The sequence below is a fragment of the Aulonocara stuartgranti genome (genome assembly GCF_965226115.1).
Source record: "Aulonocara stuartgranti genome assembly, chromosome: 7".
Classification (NCBI taxonomy): domain Eukaryota; kingdom Metazoa; phylum Chordata; class Actinopteri; order Cichliformes; family Cichlidae; genus Aulonocara; species Aulonocara stuartgranti.
Window position 1 is genome coordinate 60,409,336 of NC_138945.1, and position 17,884 is coordinate 60,427,219.

Genomic DNA, 17,884 nt, shown 5'->3' on the forward strand with positions numbered 1-17,884 from the left:
CTTGGTGTGAAAAAATCAACTGTGGGAGCAATCATCAGAAAATGGAAGACATACAAGACCACTGATAATCTCCCTCCATCTGGGACTCCACGCAAGATCTCATCCCGTGGGGTCAAAATGATCATGAGAACGGTGAGCAAAGATCCCAGAACCACACGGGGGGACCTGGTGAAAGACCTGCAGAGAGCTGGGACCAAAGTAACAAAGGTCACCATCAGTAACACACTACAACGGCAGGGAATCAAATCCCGCAGTGCCAGACGTGTTCCGCTGCTGAAGCCAGTGCATGTCCAGGCCCGTCTGAAGTTTGCCAGAGAGCACATGGATGATACAGCAGAGGATTGGGAGAATGTCATGTGGTCAGATGAAACCAAAGTAGAACTTTTTGGTATAAACTCAACTCGTCGTGTTTGGAGGAAGAAGAATACTGAGTTGCATCCCAAGAACACCATACCTACTGTGAAGCATGGGGGTGGAAACATCATGCTATGGGGCTGTTTTTCTGCCAAGGGGACAGGACGACTGATCCGTGTTAAGGACAGAATGAATGGGGCCATGTATCGTGAGATTTTGAGCCAAAACCTCCTTCCATCAGTGAGAACTTTGAAGATGAAACGAGGCTGGGTCTTCCAACATGACAATGATCCAAAACACACCGCCCGGGCAACAAAGGAGTGGCTCCGTAAGAAGCATTTGAAAGTCCTGGAGTGGCCTAGCCAGTCTCCAGACCTCAACCCCATAGAAAATCTGTGGCGGGAGTTGAAAGTCCGTGTTGCTCGGCGACAGCCCCAAAACATCACTGCTCTCGAGAAGATCTGCATGGAGGAATGGGCCAAAATACCAGCTACTGTGTGTGCAAACCTGGTAAAGACCTATAGTAAACGTTTGACCTCTGTTATTGCCAACAAAGGTTATGTTACAAAGTATTGAGTTGTATTTTTGTTATTGACCAAATACTTATTTTCCACCCTGATTTACGAATAAATTCTTTACAAATCCTACCATGTGGATTCATGGATTTTTTTTTCACATTCTGTCTCTCACAGTTGAAGTGTACCTCTGGTGCAAATTACTGACCTCTGTCATCATTTTAAGTGGGGGAACTTGCACAATCGGTGGCTGACTAAATACTTTTTTGCCCCACTGTATATGCAATCATCTTTCTTTGCTGAACTTTAATCACGCCCCAGCCACTATGAAATCTGAAATCAATCCAACTGATTGCTTGTAAGTGAAATAAAGAAAGATTAGTGACAAAAATGTGTGCACAAGCATAGATGTAATTAAATGCATGCCATGCTTGCTAATTTGTTTAAATAGAGAGGATAAAAAATTTGTTTTAAACAAAATCTCATTAACTCTCTAGCACCTTTAATAATAAAAGCTATAGCTATTATATTTATATAGCTAGTGCTAGTAATATTTGGCAATTAAAGTGTTAAATGGTACCATGCTTTTAACAGAACTAGTACTACAGATATCACGGTTACTGGATTTTGTTTACATGGGGCACAAAAAACGTGTGTGTGTACTACGTTACAAACACCAAAACAAAAGTGCATGCGAGCACATGCTCTGGTATAACATCCAGAGCTCTCTGCTGTGTGAGTTCCCTCCACCTTTCACTGCCACTACATTTTGTCACTTGTAAAAGCTGTAATGACAGCTGTCCCTGTGATCCAGATGTGGGCACACAGAAGCCAGGTGACAGGAAGGAATGCAAACAGCGCATATCTGCGCTGGATTAACAAGGCTGCTTTCCTACAACTGCCAAATGGTGAGCCACAGTTCAAGACGGCAATCGGAAAAGGCTTCCCTACTGTACAGTCAAGTTTTAGATAAGTGTGAGAGTGTTTGTCTCACTCTACAATGTGTCAGGGCAAGTGCAAGATAAATTAAGTGAAAAGACGTGTCCTTTTTTGCATTTTAAGTCCAGTTGGTCAAAATGTGACTCTCTGTTTTTTTGAGCTCTGCTGGTGTTGAATTTCACTTTGGGGTTCTTTAGATGCACTTATGAAATCCCAAACAGTGTCCTGCTTCCTGTGGAGGTCTTTCATGGCTTAAATAAACAACACTGTGCTACACACTGTAATCAACACCTCAGCTGGACATGAGCCTTTCACTCTACTGCATGATGAAAGGTCAGTCCTATCTCAGCTGTATGACTGCTAGGCGTGACCTGCCACACTGAGTCATAATCACCTCCACAGGTAAACCAGTGTGAGTGGCATGTGGTGACATTCGTTCATACACACAGTTTCACATGAACACACCACTGCACACATGGTTTCACACTAAGAAACTAGCTGCAAGCCGTGCTACTACCGGTACTCTAAATCTACAAAGTGGAGATGGATGCATTAAAGGGGAATATTTTGCAATGTAGAATTCCCTGCACAGTCATACTGAAACCTCACTTTGCTCATCCCAGAGGAACACAGCAGGGTTGAGGTCTAAACAGTGCTGCTTTTCTATATACACACACTCTTCACAAACTGTATGTAGGGCACCAAGTGCTCGAGGGGCACACTGACAAGCTAATGGTCATAATTTGTAATAATAATCATGATTATTTAAATTTATGTCCAAGAAGCACAGCTACAGGCACAGCCCCAAGGCAGTGTACTCCTAGTGCAAGTCCCAAGCCTGGATAAATGGGGAGGGTTGTGTCAGGAAGGGCAGCTGGCACAAAATCTATCCCAAATCAAACATGCGGATAATCAATAAGATTTCCCCACTGAATCTGTCGCGGCCTGAGTTAACAATTACTGTCACTGATGGTGTTGGCCAGCAGGGTGCTGGTGGAAATCGTGCTACTATTTGCTTAAGACAAAGGCATGGATGTAGTGAAGGAGGACATGCAGAGGGTTGGTGACAGAAGAAGATGCCAGGGATAGTGTGGAGGGAGAAGATCTGCTGTGGTGACTCCTGAAGGAAGTTTAAATTTATGTGAAAGTACCCTTACATGCATGCACATGCAAGAGAAAATGACAAAAACGTTTTCGATTTCATTTAATCGATAATAAAATGCATGTTGTATGTGAAATGGTCAAAAAACAGGAAAGTACATAGATTTGATGGTGGAATTGAACTCAGGCCCTTCTTGCTGCGCTGCAACAGTGCTAACCACCGTGCCACCGTGCTCTCCAAATAATCACATTTAATTCTTCTATAAGTTATTATGGGTGGCTAAATGATTAGACACGAACTGATAACTCAGTGTTTCTGAAATCCTAAATAACCTCACAAACTGTGATCGTGCAGGATTGCATTAAAATGCCGAAGCCAACCCTGCACTGAGGAACTGTGACTGTACAGGCCACCTGCTGAGAACCTGCTGTTTTGTTTCTTAAACCAACAGACAAAAACACAAAACAAAGAAAAAAAGACTTGACATAATCTGCATGACAGGAAACATTTTTACTCTCCTTTTATCTGGCTTTCAAATTCTTTTACCAACTGTTTACAGTATTGTACTCAAACAACAATTTCATGTTTCACTGAATCTCATAGCTCATCTTTACACAGGAGTGTCATCAGAAATGATTTGTATACAATATACTTTAATGGCAATAGATTATAACAACATACAGCATGGATAAGAAGTCACGAGACATGAAATATTGTGAAATTATGTACTTAAAGTTACGTTGTTAATTCTCTGTAAACTCTAGGATGCATATCCCCTCTTAATTTGTGTCAATAACAATTGGTATAGCTTTGAAAGCAAAATATTTTACCAGTTCCAGTTGTTTTTTCTCAAACAGCTTTATATTTGGCTGGTATTTTTAGCTGGTGACATGTCTTGACTGCAAGCAGTTCTGATTAGCACTGTGACTCTTTAAAGCCATTGTGGGTGGTGCTGTGAAATGTATTTTGTGTGCCTTGCTGAAATAAACAAATACTTCCTAGAAAAAGATGTTCTCTAGATGACAACACATGATGCTACAGACCAGTATAAACCATTCAGCTTTCATGGTGCAGTCACAATTGTGCCAGTTATCTCTGCATTGATACCTGTAACAAGCTAAACTGTCCTTTTAATCTTTATAGAGTCCATCATTTCCCCCCAAAAAACATTTATTTTTATTACTCAGCCCACGGTACAGTTTTTCACGTCAGCCCAGGATGATCATCTTAAATCACCTCAGGTCTGCCAGAGGAGACAGAAAATCTGGATCTTCTCTATTTATGCTTTGTTGCATTTAGTTTATATTTCATGCATGGCATGACAAACTCTGGTAACTGACAATGATGTTCAGAAATGTTCCTGAGCCCAGGCAGCGATTACCACAACACAATCATGCCCCAGTACTGGCTTATTAGGGTCTCTGAATACCGGCTTACAGAAATGTCTTCTATTCTCTGAATCTTTTAATTAATTCTAGGTTGCAGTATTTTTGCATTCTCACTTTTCTACCTTTGACCTTCACAACTATGAGCTGCTTTTGGCCACAGGATTACTGATCAGAATAACTCACTGAAGTAAAGCATTCTATGGATATACTGTCACTACGTGAGGAATGGCACAGCTGGTTAAAGGTGGAGGGCACATGTCTAAAAAAGAAGCAACATCTAAACCAGGGGTCGGCAACCTTTTTGATGACGAGTGCCGTCTAAAATTTCCTCAGAAGTCAATGTGCCATATGATTGCATTAGCAATAAATTTAATAACGCTCTACATGAACAGTTACACACTATATAGAACAACTTGACAGAATTATATTTGTTCGCAGATGTTGGCAGCTATCAGTGAATAGTTATCAGCTATTTCGAAACAAAAAACAACAGAAAACAGACAATGCAAATGCTATTTATGGTCTCCTCACAACAAAGAAAACAAACGCTGTTGTGACAGTGATGTACACTGTCTTGTTGGTATATGTATGATTTCTATACATTTTCCATCGGATAGAAACTTTGGTTGTAAGATTCAGATAATTATTTAATAAAAGTGAGACATTTTAAATGAGAATAAGAAAGAAAAGTATTTCTTTGTGCCCCCCTCTCCCTGTTAATGCCCTACCTGCCCCCCTGGCAAAACTTTTCTAGACCCACCCCTGCACAGTTACCAGCTGTCAGCTACTTAGAAAAGGATCCTGGTGTTATTTGTCTCTCAGAAACAGTTCATAACTTCCCTTCAACTCATTCATGTCACCTAAAAGGTAAACCTGTTTCTCCATCACAGCTCTGATGATTCAGTAAGGACATCTCCTGGTTTCATCTTCATGTTTCCCTCTCGATATCTTGACCAGCAGCTTTTACAGCTGTGGCTCCAGCAAACATCAGCTGATACTAGAAATTAATATTAAATAAATTCTAACAACAGTTGATCAAGCTTAAAGATGCTGCTGTTGTTTAGCGCGACATCCGCTGGTTTCCTCTTCCGGGCGCAAAGTGGGCGATAAACAAACAAGAGAGACGATCAGCTGATCATTGATTAGTTTCATGATTGTAGTAGCAACAGGTGAGAGAGGGGGAGAGAATGAGAGAAGAAGAGGCAGCTGACAGCGTAAAGATGCAGAATAACTCCAGCTTTGTGTCTTTTTCCATTCTAGCTGAAGTACAGGACAAACTGTGTTCCTTTTCTCTGAATGCGGGACGATTCCATTTTTTTATGGAACAGTTGGCAACTCTACTAACTAACCTTATGAATAATATAAAGTTCACTATCAGTAACATCATAGCACCCACCCAGCTGTATAGAAACATGCTAGCTAGCACGCAGTATGAGTTATTGTAACTCAAAACAATAAACAAACAAAAACCATCGGCCCATAAAAACGAAAAATCACATCGGCCCACTAGGCAGATGCCCAGTATGCCCGATGGCCAGTCCAGCTATGGTCGTGCCATCAGTTAACCCTTCCAACCCAGGGTTGCCGACCCCTGATCTAAACAGTGTTTCAGCTACTGTATATGCAAAACCCCAGATTTTACCATTTGATAGATTTAAAAATTCACAGACTAACTATTAAATACGCTCAGGTGGAGTGTACAGTACTCTACATACAATATTTTAAAGTCTCGTAGGGATTCAAAGCATCTTGCCACAGTAGACTGTGCAGCTCCTCGCCAGCCTTTTAATGAAAAATTCTTTAAAGAAACACAATACAAATTAAGCATGAAGTGAGACCAAAAAAGGAGAAAAGCATAACAGAACCCGAGAATGAAACAAAGGCAAATTAAGTGGCAGGCAGAGGCTTGCATTTAGCAGTGACAAAGAGAGATGAGAGCCAGACATACGCAAGCTGACAAAGAGGAAAAGCCATGTTTCAACAGACGCCTAGTTATTCATGACTGTCCAAGAAGTCTGTGGTGAAGTCTTACAGTATTGTTCTGTCTCTTGCTCGTGATATGACTGTGTTTTGCCCTCCGTTAAGACAGTCACGACTCCTGGTTTAAAAATAGCATCAGTGAGGATGCAGAGCTATTTATACGCTTCACACACCCTTCCTGCTGGCTTCAGTGCACCCCTGTTCGAGTGTGTTTCTGGCAAGTGATTGAGCTCATTTTAGTTCATGATTTGTGTCATTCTAATGCTTTGAGCTGAGTCATTCATTTAGTTTCTCTGCCTCTCATTGTCTTTGTTCCTCGTTATACCAACCACCCCCTCCTCACACACACACGAACCACTGAGAGTCGCTTTCATGAATCAGTGAATGGCAGATGATGAGGAAATGAGTAGATTTTTAAAAACACACACACAAACATGTTTCCCAGGTAACGGGGTGCTGCGTCAAACTCTTGTATTTGCCCACAGAAGCAGACAAAGGATGCAGCTGTTCTGAGAGAGGCTGATGGCTTTCTGCCACTGATGCACTCACACTGATTCAGACAGAAACGCCGCAGAAGATTTGCCAAAGCCAAAGTACACCTTGATTTCCATGAAATGGTATGATGGCATTATTAAATATTGCATTTGTTGCTGAATTTATTTGGAGTGTTGCAGTAATAATTCTTTTTAAGTATGCTATAAAGTGATCTGTAACTCACTCTTACTTTCAAAGTCTCCATGTATTAACTCTGGTTGTTGGGCCAACATAAATTAAGGCAGTCAAATATCTAAAAGAGTCACATTAAAAATGATGGTCTGCATATGTCTGCTGTCACATGCCACAGCTGCATAATAGCATAGGGACACAGACAGAAATATCATGAGACAGAGTGAATACACTTTGCCTGGTAGAAGCTTGTTTCACAGTCGATAACAGTTACATTTAAACTGTTCTAACTAGGAGCTTTCTGATGAAACACAAGCTATTGTAATTTTTTTTCACCATCCTGTTGCTGCTCCCTGCTGTTCACTTTATGAGCTGTGCTCCTTTATTCTGTTTCCTCTGTGAATCTTAGGCATTAAGAGAAGCACATTCTGATCACCAGTGTTCGGAGGTACTAGAGTGTGAGACAAAAACTTCAAGTGACTTGCAGTTTCAATAATCCAGCTTTAATTGCATCAAATGTGAAGACTTGATCTAAATAGACTTAAGTGTATTTACGCTTCCTGGCCACTTTATTTGGTGCATTGATGAAACCGCATGCAATCCAATACAAAAAAGGGAATGGGTGTAGTGATTTACGTAAACATGCAAAAAATACATGGAAATACAGTATAAAAGCTTGTACAATTCTAATGACCTTGAAAGTCAATATTTGGTATGATCACCTTTATTCTTCAACATGAACCTGTACGTTCTTAGGCAGGTTTTCCTATAATTTCTTTAAGTAGTCATCGGGAATAGTTCTCCAGGCTTTTTGAGGAACACTGAAAGCTCTTCTTTGGATGCTGGCTGCCTTTTGTTCTCCATTCACCATGCCAAGATGTGCCAAATTTTCAGCTAACAGCTCTTTGGGAATCACTTTGTTAGTGCAAAAAATACTATTTTATGCCTGTCAAACACTGTTATTGTTGGCATTTCTCAAAGATTCAGCTAAAGCAATGGAAAATGTTTGCAACAGGCTGCTTGTAACAAATTATCTAAATATTTAAAACTGATTCTTTACTAAATTGCTTGTTATCTGTCAACACAACACTTGTTCATTCTGGTTCAATCTTGAGATAAGTGCCTTTTTTTAAGCTCATTGTTAATTGGCGTAACAAAATGGTCTAAAAATGGTCGGGTACAAGGACTGGACTGAAAATGCGTGAAAAGGCAGCAAATGTCCAAAAAAAAAAACCCCAAAACATTGCAAGCCTGGAGAACTATTCCTCAAGGATTTTTTTTTAAATTTAGCTCCTTTGAAGCTAAATATCAATAAAACGAAATGAAAACAAAAGTACAATTATCACATTGAAAAAGCTGAATAAAGTGGTCAGTGAGTGTACATTGTATTGTATTGTACCAGAATGCATCAATGTAACTCCACTTGTAATATGGCCACTGGAACAGCTCCCATAGCCCCGACTGAAGATCCAACTGTTCTTCATTAAGCATCACTGATATGTTACACTGATAACATTACTGAAAGCCTAAACAAATGTTATGTGATGTGAAATAGGAACTGGCTGAGTCAGGATATGACTATATCTCAGCCTTCATAGCAATGTGTATGAGTGCGAGTGTGTCCGTGCATTAAACAAAGTGTGTGAAGGTGAATGAGAGCATTCCAATAAGCAGAGTGCAGCTGTTATTAGATTTGGATCCCTGCAGTCTTTATTAAACCTCAGTTCAGTTCTCTGTAATAGAGAGTGAGAGCAGAGTTGCATCTTTATGAAACAAGAGGACACAACCAGAGACATGCTAACACATGTGCACGCACACACATACACTCACAAACACACACACTCAAGAGCAAAGAGGACCATGTACTTTGTATAGAAATGCAACAGGGACATAGTTATTGCCTGCAATATGTGAGACGGGGACTGCATGAAGGGAGGACACTTGGAACGATGAAGATTAAGTAGCTTTTCTAAAAACTCAGAGGAAAAAATGTAAGAAATGATTGGGGAAGAAAATTATGGACACTGAAAAAGATGAAGGTGGACACAGAAAGGAATAGAGGTGGCAAGCAATTAAGAAGGAGGTGCGGAAAAGGGCAAGTGGACCCCAGAGTAGATACAAGACAGAATGGAGTACAGGGCCAATAAATAACAAGGAAGAGGAATGGTCACACTGCTAAGAGTCAAATATGTGCTGTGCCCTGTTCATCCTCACAGGACTTCTTTTGCTTAGAAGAGGGTGAGAGAGTGGTGCAGTCTCCAGCTCATGAGTATTCCACTGAGAGTGAAAGAGAGAGAGGTGGGAATGGAGAGGGAGAGAAACTGAAAGAAATAAAGACTTGACAAGTTTAAGAAAAAATATAAAGAAACATGGACAGAAGGGGGATGCTTTTTGTGAATGACAGGAGAAGGAGTGGAGCAAAGGAAGAAAGCTGGAGAAAAGGTAACAGGGTGGGAGTGTCGTAAATTATAGTGGGAGGAGGAACAGGAAGAGAGGAGTGAGGAAAACTCCAAGGCTGACTCAGAGGGATCCCTTCTCACTTCTCATCTTATCTCAACTCCTCCCTCCCTACCTTCCTCACAGGCTTGAAGGGAAGCTACATCACATTCTTATTCTTTCATGTTCATTTTCTTTTTATTCATTCTTTCACTCCTTCTGTATCAACCCTCAGGTGGAGATTAAAATAGAAGGAACAGCTTCCTTAATATTTACCGTCTTTCTTGGGTTCTATTTTTCCCTTCCTCCAGGGCAAAGCCACATAAAATTCCAGCTTAGATTTTAAAGGAATGAAGGAAAAATATATTAAATAAAATACTGTTTGTCATTAAATAAAAGGAAGTCTAAAATGAAAACAGAGACACACATTGATACTGAAGAAAAAAAACATATCTGGATCACTTGACATACTGATGAGCAGGACCAGAATATAGCAGCGATTGATTAGCTGCAGACTAGCTATTGATTGCCTGTTGATTTTTAAATAGATCAACGATGGATTGTTTGCTGCTGAGTCTTCAATCACATAGCTATTCGTTTGACCGACTAGTCACTGACCAGTTTCACATGAATGATAGTGTTCAATTGTGATAAATAAATTGCTGCACCCATGCACACAATTCATTACATGCCAAAAAAATGCTCAGTGCTGACTAAAACTGCACGTGATTCAGGCTGGCTAGTGAACATGAGGTTGAATTTAAGGCCATTAGTAATAACAATAACCTTGAAGGACCATAACAGTAGGATATTGCTGCCACGACGACAAAGAAAATTGCCAGTATCATCATCTATCGATAAAAAACGAATAAAACCATATGCCATTCATTGCGACAGCGCTAATGCTTTGGGATGGTACCACTGTGGATTTCCTGTGTCAGTAGGAGGTATTTGGTCTCCAGCAACACTTAGGTGGGTGGTATGCATCAATAACATCCAACTAACTGCCAAAATCCAAGGTTTCCCAGCAGAACATCAATGTTATTCGCTTCACCTGTCTGTGGGTTTAGTGCTGTGGTTGTTTAGTATACATTTATGCTATGACTAAAGTCTAATTGCTAGTTTAATGCCTTAAATATAGTTAATTCTTGCAAAATTGTTTTAAGTTTCAGGGTAACTGCATGCATTAGAAAACAGAGCTGATCAAGAAGGGGTCAAGACACAGGGCTTTTTGAAATTTGCTAAAAGCCACCCTAGCTGACACCAGCAGGTTAGGACATGACCTTTATATGCACATTTCCATGCTCGCGACTGCTAAGTAGGTTGATAATTTACAGAACAGGAAACGCCTGTTCGTAACAAACATCCGCAGTCTGTTCAACTTAAACTGTGTGCCACACTGTACATGATAGAGTGATTGTTAGTCAGAAGCATAACAATGTTTCTGTTGAATATGTATCTGCATCAGTCAATGGCTCCTGTTTATGCAGCAGTGTTCCTGCTCATGTTTATTCATACGCTGATTAACTCTGCAACTGCTGTTTCTGCTGTGTCTCTAATTAGCATTTTGTATCAGGCTACATCTCACTAAGTTAGATGTATGTTAGGCAAGCATGGGTTTTAATTTCAGTTAGAGGGCAAGTGTGGGATGATCCTGTCAGCCAGGGTGCACCATATGGGGATATTTGGAAAACAAACAAACTAACCGGAAAATAAATAAATAAATAAATAAAAAGGATGAGAGTGGAATATGAGGACAGGTGGTGTGTTCAGCAGGGAGCAGGTAGGTGCGTGGGCAGGACTTTGCACCCTACTGCTACTCTGATTGGACAGCAATGTCCTTGCCTCAGGCTTGTGACCCTGTCCAGTATCAATAGCGCAGATGCACAGCTTGGAACATTATGAATGACCAACAAGTGAAATCTGTTAATACACTGACTAGCTTCAGGTCCATTTTGTGATAACATTAATTGCTCCTGAGAGACACTGGGCACAGACTCCAAGTCCCTTATCCCTCAAACACTTTTGCAATATTTTATTAAATATCTGTATGATCTCTCAGGCTCTCCTTGTAGAATCACGCAAGCAAATATTTTTAAGTTTCACTCTGTTAAGTAGATCAACATTTTATTAAATAAAAGGTGTAACTTGCTGGTAGAAATTGCCTTTAATCAGAGATCATTTCTCTAAGCACATTTAGTGAAAATGCTTTTTTGTAACAGCTCACAAATATGGAAAAAATACCACATAGAAAAAAGCGTTTCATCATAGTTTATCTTTGTATAAATGTTTACTTCACTTCTGTCTTTTCAGTTTCTATCTGAGAGTAAAATCCTTGGTAAACAGAGGTCATGTGACTCTGGTTTCTCTTGATGTTGTAGTTAATCTTTAATTATTTAAGGCAGGGGATCTCAAACTTTTAGCACGAGGAAAAAAAACTAATTGACACTGACTAATTAAATGCATCTACCATTTGCAATGATAGATGCATTTGGAATTAACTTTCAAAACACTTGTCACGTGAAGCGTCCCAGTCATAAGAGAATTTGTTGCTCTTTGGTTGCCAAACACGATCCTCAGATTAGCTTCAGGTAATCAAGATAATCACTTCTTAATACTGTAGAATAATTGTTTAAAGCCTGATCTCTTAGCTATGGTCTCCTTGTTGTTACTTTGAATCTCACTGACGTAAAGAAGCAAGCGTCACCATAATGTGACAATGGACATATTTTTACAGGGTGCTATGCAGGTATGCAAGAAGAATAAAAACAGAAAAAGAAAAAAGATGCGGAGAGATCGAGACAGAGAGGGAGAGACATTTTGCCCATATGTGCCTCGGATATTAGGACAGCTGGCTGCTGAATACTTGAAGGATGCTGTTTATCTAACTTGTGGGAGGCAATTACTTACACTATGCTGCACAGAGGCAATCGCGCGCGCACACACACACACACACACACACACACACTAACGTGAAATACATGTGTACACCATGTACACTTTGTGATGAAAACAACGGAGAAATGCTCACACTTGCTAATGCATAAGAAGATGTGCATACATGCATGCACACGCACGCACGCACGCACACACACACACCCACCCAGGCAGGCTCAGTCACACACACAAAACATAAGCACACAGAGGGTTCACTTAATGCCACTACCAGACTGAGAAGAAGGATAATTAATTCACCCTCAGCTCACTGTTGGAAGCTAACAATGATATTTAGTCTAAATTCAACACTTAGCAAAGAGGCTTTTATCCAACTTGATTTGCAGACAAGACAATGGAGGAATCTGACTATAAAGCTTAAAAATTAAAAATGAAATGCATGTAAAAGAATATTGGTTTTTGGAACCAAATCAGATTTTTCAGAAACTAGCTAAAGCCACTATTTCATCATTTTTATTTTTGTCTTAAATGACCTGCCAGAGCTGTAAAGTGCACTTAGCACCTGTTGCTTGGTAACTGACAGATCCATATGCATTTTAGTGTTAATACAGGCAAGCTGTGTTATTTAAAAACATAATGCACTGTTAAATGTTTCATTTGTAATACGCTGTTTCTTGGCCCTGACAAAAACGCATGTACACAATAACGCATTGATAGCTATTGTTGGAAAGCAATAAGTACAACAGCAGCGTGCCTTCAGAACATGGGTTCAACTGGAAATTTTTGCAGTTCAATGGCCTTGTTAAGCATGCGTGCTTTAGATAAAGGCTAAGCTACTGTGTGTGTTCCCAAAGAACCCGACTGCAGTAACAGATGCCTTCTGAGGTAGTGTAAAAGTAGACACGGGGTAATCCATTAAACCCCAGTATATGGGTGTGTATTTTTGTATTTTTGCCCCAATAGCTGGTCCAGGTATCCTCCATTGCCCACAGCAGTGTTAATATTCTGCACACATTGGGTGCGGCCAAACCCCATTAATCATGTTTGTGAATGTCTAATCTCAACATTACTTGCACTGGTTTCATTTTCATGGCTGCCTGCAAGATTTATAATGGCATTTGGAGAAGGTGTATGTGGTGTGTGTGTGCAAGAGATGTAATACACTGTTACGGAAGCATGCTCTTAAGTGTGTCACCTTGTTGAGGAGAAGAATGTCCTGAACGTTCGGTTAATGCTCCCTGTGGAGGTAGGATGGTAGGGAGACAGCACGATGACACACACACATCCATTACTTTAAATGTGTGTTCTACGTGAAATGAGTTTAAGCAAGTCTATATAATGTGTGTGTTTATACTGGTGTGTGCATGTGTGGGTGTGTGTGTGCATGTGTGTGAGGATACATGCTTGGCAAAATGCTTGACCTGGTTGTGTCCTCATTTGTTACCATAGTGACTATAAGTGGCCTTCAAGAGATGTCCATCCAGATGATAAGATCAGATTACATCAATGGAGGGAAAGAGCAGAAACAAACACTGGGGTGAGCGAGGGAATGAGTTTAAACAGGGATGCGAGAGGGTCTTAGGAGCCTTTAAAGTAATGTAGGGATCAACACACGCAGGCTGACTACAATACTTGATTGTCTTGTAAAGATTAATTTCCTTGAACCACCATTACGGGCCTGAGCACAGAGATGCACAATCAAAAACACACCTTCAAATACAACATGATACCAGTACCAGTCAGAGAGTGACAAAAGATGAACAGTACTCATTACCTAACACTAACAGTCTGCTTGGAGACCTGGATGTGGATGACCCTGCTAAATGCAGGACAGAGGGACTGCTTGTCTAGAACAAGGCTGTCTAGAGACATTGACTGCAGACAACAGACTAAAAGACTGACAAGCACATAGTGAAGAACGGGAACTTTTCCAAGCAAAGAGAAACTGGTTATGATAAAGTACATGATAATGTGACTACAGTGTTGTTTAGTTCAGTCACTGAAACTGACTCATCTACTGATGAAGGATGAAAAAGTGGAATGACTTTAAATTTTCACATTATTACAATATTGGACATTCTTTTATAATTAGACAACACCACAAATCAACACTGCAATATTAGATTTAAAGAAAAGCCTGAAGATCCCCACTCACTGAGGAAAACAGATACAGAATACAGTCCTCCAGCAGTCAAACTATTTGTTTTTCATGAAATAATGGCACACAATTTTGTCTTGTTAATGGTTTAGCTGTTCAAGCACTTTGTCATCCTTCTTTCAAACAATAATATATCATTTTACCTTCATGTTCATCATATTCATCATCATTGTCAAGAGAGTAATCATCAGCATCCTCACAGCATGGACTGTCTGCTATAAACCACCACAGAAATCAATAAAGAGCTGATAAACGTGTAACTTTAGAACTTTAAATGGCACAAGCAAATGCACAAACAATAACAGCTAACTTGTATGGTTTATCCTAACAAGCACAACACAAATTGTAAAATTTTTGTTGCGTTTTAATTTGCAAACTGTCTGAAAAAAAAATATTAAAAAAGTAATTAAGGATGACTCTTCACTTTTTGCTGCAAGCCCTCTTCAACTGCCAAATGAAGCTGTTTAAATAGTTTGCTTTTATTCGATTTTTAAATTTATTTCAAAGAATTTCCAATTAATATCTTGCAGCAAAAACCCCCCCCCAATAATAATTAACTGTGGATACATATAAGAGACATCATATGGTTCCTACTTGAACTATGGGTTCTACGTTTAACTACAGGCTATGGGATGTGTTGCAATACAGATCTGTTGTATTTACCATCTGAATCCAGATAATCGTTGTTCACTAAAAGTGACAGGACACAAGAAATGGATACACTGTTGATACTATTCTCAGTTTTTTTTGGATTAGATGCATTATATTGTAACAGAAAATGAGAAAATTATAGACATAATGGAATGGGAATACTACATGCTACATTCTACTGTGTAGAACAACACTATGAGTCTAATCAGTAAAGATCTTCAATGATCACATGATGTTTTAAACTCTTTCTTGTACAACATACAACAATCTATGCCTCAACAGGCTGCCAGTCTTACAGGTGAGCTAATGAAAGTTACATGTGTAAGCTTGTGCTCGCTCATGTAACCATGGACTCTAGCCAGAGACTTACTCACACAGAAACACACAAACACAGAAATCATTTAGTAAGATTTACCCAGTCTGATCTCATCATAGGGATGCTCCTCTGGTATAGCAGGTGATTAGCAAGGATGTGTGGACATTAACAGGAGGACAGAGATTTGCTTTGGTTGGATATTGGGGGCGGGAGCTAATTATCTAAACACAAATGAATCATCTTCATGTTAGAGGTCCAACGAAGTAGCTTATTCAGCTTTGGGAAACAAATAATACTGATGATTTTTGCTTGGCATGCATGCAAATTCATGTAAGCACACATAGAGAAACTACTCTTGCATCCCTAAATGTGTTTTTGATCTGTCATGATAATCAGACAAGAAAAGATAAAGAAAAAAGATCCTCCTATGTTCCACGATCTCTTTTACTTGTTTTACTACTATTAGCAGCTCATTCATTTATGAATGCAGATTAGATGAGATCCATTATGTATCAAACCAAAGGTCATACATCCCTAAAGAAAACGGCTTCTCAAGCTGAGCCTCCCTTTGTGCCAAGAGAGCTGGTCATTCTTTTTAAGATTGTAAAAACACTAAACAGATTTTTCTTTCTATTTTTTTTTACTAAACAGGGTTTTTCCAGGCTCAGAATGGGCATTGTGGGGTGGCACGATAGTAGAGTGCAGACTTACTCTGTGTTACTTTATTTGATAAAAAGCTTTTTGAATTTTCTGACCATCTGATAAATAAAAAAGTGAATTACACTTAATTACATGAAACCTTGATTAACAAGATAAGTGTTCTATACACAAAAGAAAGAAACCACAAAAAACAAAACTCATTAAACCTGAACGGCCAGGACCTTAAGCCTTTCAATAACCAGCTGACATCAGTGACATATTTCTCATTTTATATCCTGAGACTACATGAGACTACATAAAGGCAGTAAACGCAACATAGTTATGGTTATGATGGTCACTGTTGCATAAGGGAGCCAGATGGTTAACTTGGCCGGGCCGGGGTGCTGGCAGCTATGCAACGATAAGCTCGTTTCCTGCATGGCTAACATGAAATAACGACAAAGCAGTGGGTTTTCACATTAGTGGCAGGGTTATGGATTTGGTTTCACAGACAGAAAAGCTAGTGACAGCAGATCCATTCAGTGGATGGAAGCATACTAGGCTGCTGTTGAGTCATCACATTCACAATAACATTTGTGTCAACCTCAGTATGCATCACTGTTTCATAAAATGCTGTATCACTTGGTTTTCTACAGGAAAAACAGCACTCTGATAGCTTTAAACAACAGCAGTATTTCCACAAAACAGACATGATACTATGAAAAGGAGGCGTCAAAACACACAGGAGGAGGTCTGCTGAAAAAAAAGTTTGTCAGGGAAGACAGAAGACAGAAAACATTTTGGTGAATACTTCTGTATGTGTAAGGACAGTGAAGGCATCGTGGCACTAGGTTTAGAGTAGTGTTTGAGTGACACGCTACTGAATGTTTTTAAGAAAGGAATAAGAGGGAAAAGGTATGGTGTGTGTATGTGTGTGTGTTTGTGCATGTCGATCATGTGTGGGGACATTTGTGTGCTTTGGTTGTTTGCACAAAATCCAAATTGAAATGCCAAATTGACCCTTAATCTGTACTTCCTGTGCCTCTGTAGATCTGAGAGCAACATAAGAGGTCTCCGCATGAGTGTTGCCCTACTCTCTCTGGTCTTTCTAAGGACATGAGGGAACTGTTTCCATTAAGCTAATGTGGGTTTGATCCATGGTGATGTATGTGAAGTGGCAGGATGTAGGGATGTGGGGTCAATGCGGTGCTGGGTGTCTGTGGACAGGCGATAAGAGAAGGGAGAAAAGCAGTTGTGTGTTCAGGGAGAAGCACTCTAAGAGAGGAGGAAGAACACAATATATGTATGCAAACCAGCAACCAATAGCACACGGGACCTGTTTGAATTTGCATGCCCTCTCCTTGAAGTAATCACGAATTTGTACTGAGATTGTACACACATCACAAGTGGATTCAAACAGGGCCAAGAGCTACTTGCTTCACTGTAGGTGTAGGGTTGACACACTGTGGTGTGCGGGAGAGGTACAGGGTGAGAAGAATATTATTGCGTTTACCTTCTACGTCATTACAGTCATAGTCTTGAGTGAAGCATAAATGGAGACAAAAGCACACACAAACACATGAAAGGAAAACCACTGCACCTCTGTGTAAAACAGAAAACAGCACATTTAAGAGGTTAATGAAATGATAAATCAAATGTCAAACTCAAACATCAGCGAAATGACTCCCAGACAGAAAGATTACATAACTGCTATGCAACAAAAAAATCGTAGTGAAGTAATGGTTTGGTCTGCTTCTGAGAAGTATGAGAGCATAGGAATGTTTGATTTTTCTTACACTGCAAGAAACCCAACTTTGATACTCATGCAAGCCACATGTAGTTCTG

The 17,884-nt window shown here is 39.9% G+C and overlaps 1 protein-coding gene across 1 annotated transcript in view; it reads right to left on the reverse strand.

Annotated features, from left to right (window-relative positions):
• The window catches only part of shank3a (SH3 and multiple ankyrin repeat domains 3a), a 223,719-nt gene that overhangs the window by 52,713 nt on the left and 153,122 nt on the right, over positions 1-17,884 (reverse strand). The window contains exons 18-21 of the mRNA XM_082542543.1: positions 17,553-17,576; positions 15,500-15,529; positions 15,097-15,123; positions 14,577-14,648 (exon numbers count right to left, since the gene is read on the reverse strand). Coding sequence (XP_082398669.1) covers positions 14,577-14,648; positions 15,097-15,123; positions 15,500-15,529; positions 17,553-17,576 — 153 coding nt within the window. The remainder of the gene's footprint in view (positions 1-14,576; positions 14,649-15,096; positions 15,124-15,499; positions 15,530-17,552; positions 17,577-17,884) is intronic.